This window comes from Perkinsus marinus, assembly GCF_000006405.1.
Source record: "Perkinsus marinus ATCC 50983 genomic scaffold scf_1104296975644, whole genome shotgun sequence".
In the NCBI taxonomy this organism is placed as follows: Eukaryota; Perkinsozoa; order Perkinsida; family Perkinsidae; genus Perkinsus; species Perkinsus marinus.
Window position 1 is genome coordinate 1 of NW_003200696.1, and position 2,231 is coordinate 2,231.

Consider the following 2,231-nt stretch of genomic DNA (forward strand, 5'->3'; position numbering starts at 1 on the left):
TGACCATCTGTCCTGATTGTCCATAAAAAAGAAACATCATACTGTGTATTAGTTTACATAGAGCCTGTATACGGTAATACGTATATAACTATGCTCATGTGCTGAGCCAGGACTAATCTCAAGGTGTCCAACACACAAAGGAGACAGAACGGATTGACAATTATATAATGATATTCGGGAAAACGGCGCTGACGCAGTGCCCATTGTACAATGTCACAGTTGTTAAGGTCACACGATCGACGATAAGGAGGATTACCCTTATCTATATAATATTGATATTTGTGAACAACTCAATAGGGTATAACCAACATGGGTGTAACATGATGATGAGTATTATGACAGGTAGTAGCATGACACTTGAGTTCACATGATCTTCGTTATGGTCATTATTCGCAACATATCTTATAATCAAAGCTGGATAGGCATATAGCGAAGGCCTGATGATGATAATAATAGTAATAAGATATAATATTACTCTTCTAATTACTTGTAGTGCTGATAATGGGTATCTATAATCCATAGTGAACTCATCTTTATTAATTCTCCCAAATTGGAGATATACCACCTCTTCTTCTTCTTCGACCTCATTATCATTATTTAGTTGATGATGGACACTATTCTTATCATCATCAATTATGCTACTGGTATTGCTGTGGCGGTCCAACCGAATCAACTGGAAGTTCTTAACTGATGCCTTTGTAACTCGACGATTGAAATTGAGGACGAATGCTCTGAGATTATCGTTCCATTTAGGGTTTTTATTCACATACCTATAATGATGATGAAGAGTATTGGTTATCATCATCATCATCGTCATCACAGTATAACATTACATTTGTAGATCAGAAGGTAGTTTAGATAGTGTTGTTCTTGTTCTTGTTGTTGGATGCTGAGTAGTATTGTTATATGATGATGATACTACCACTAGTACAGATGATGAATATTATTGGAGGCACAATCTGGTACATACCATCTTCTCCTTCTTCACGTTTCCTGCTAGTCCTGCTAGTCCTGCTCATCGTCATCACTTTCTGCTTCTGACGTTGCCGATATTGAGGATGTGATGGTCCAACCTCATGAATAACGAGGCCCTTCTGAAACAATAATGATGATGATACTATAATTGATCCTACATAATGATGTCGCAACAGTAACAGTAAGAGCAGCAGCATTAGTAACAGTAAGAGCAGCAGCATTAGTAACAGTAAGAGCAGCAGCATTAGTAACAGTAAGAGCAGCAGCATTAGTAACAGTAAGAGCAGCAGCATTAGTAACAGTAAGAGCAGCAGCATTAGTAACAGTAAGAGCAGCAGCATTAGTAACAATAAGAGCAGCAGCATTAGTAACAGTAAGAGCAGCAGCATTAGTAACAGTAAGAGCAGCAGCATTAGTAACAGTAAGAGCAGCAGCATTAGTAACAGTAAGAGCAGCAGCATTAGTAACAGTAAGAGCAGCAGCATTAGTAACAGTAAGAGCAGCAGCATTAGTAACAGTAAGAGCAGCAGCATTAGTAACAGTAAGAGCAGCAGCATTAGTAACAGTAAGAGCAGCAGCATTAGTAACAGTAAGAGCAGCAGCATTAGTAACAGTAAGAGCAGCAGCATTAGTAACAGTAAGAGCAGCAGCATTAGTAACAGTAAGAGCAGCAGCATTAGTAACAGTAAGAGCAGCAGCATTAGTAACAGTAAGAGCAGCAGCATTAGTAACAGTAAGAGTAGCAGCATTAGTAACAGTAAGAGCAGCAGCATTAGTAACAGTAAGAGCAGCAGCATTAGTAATAGTAAGAGCAGCAGCATTAGTAACAGTAAGAGCAGCAGCATTAGTAACAGTAAGAGTAGCAGCATTAGTAACAGTAAGAGCAGCAGCATTAGTAACAGTAAGAGCAGCAGCATTAGTAACAGTAAGAGCAGCAGCATTAGTAACAGTAAGAGCAGCAGCATTAGTAAGAGTAAGAGCATTAGTAAGAGTAGCAGCATTAGTAAGAGTAGTATCTACCGGTAGGAATGGTCTGGCTCTTGACATCAACAAAGAGTTAGAAGGATCATCATAACCATCATCACGATTCTTATTCTTGTTGTTATTGTTGTTCAACATGTCCCATCCGAATAAGGGTATACACCATTATAAATGTCGATATGATCCTACTTACTATTTCGTTTATTATTATTATCCTTCAATAATGGATAATCTATGTTGGGTAATACAACATGCATTTGTCTAGGACCTCGAGG

At 38.4% G+C, this 2,231-nt stretch overlaps 1 protein-coding gene across 1 annotated transcript; it reads right to left on the reverse strand.

Annotated features, from left to right (window-relative positions):
- Positions 1 to 1,074: 1,074 nt before the first annotated feature.
- Positions 1,075 to 2,094, reverse strand: Pmar_PMAR009030 (Fiber protein, putative; the record flags this gene model as incomplete). The annotated part of the gene is made up of 1 exon (XM_002765099.1): positions 1,075 to 2,094. One exon carries the CDS (start codon positions 2,092 to 2,094, stop codon positions 1,075 to 1,077), a length of 1,020 nt encoding a protein of 339 aa, XP_002765145.1.
- Positions 2,095 to 2,231: the final 137 nt, after the last annotated feature.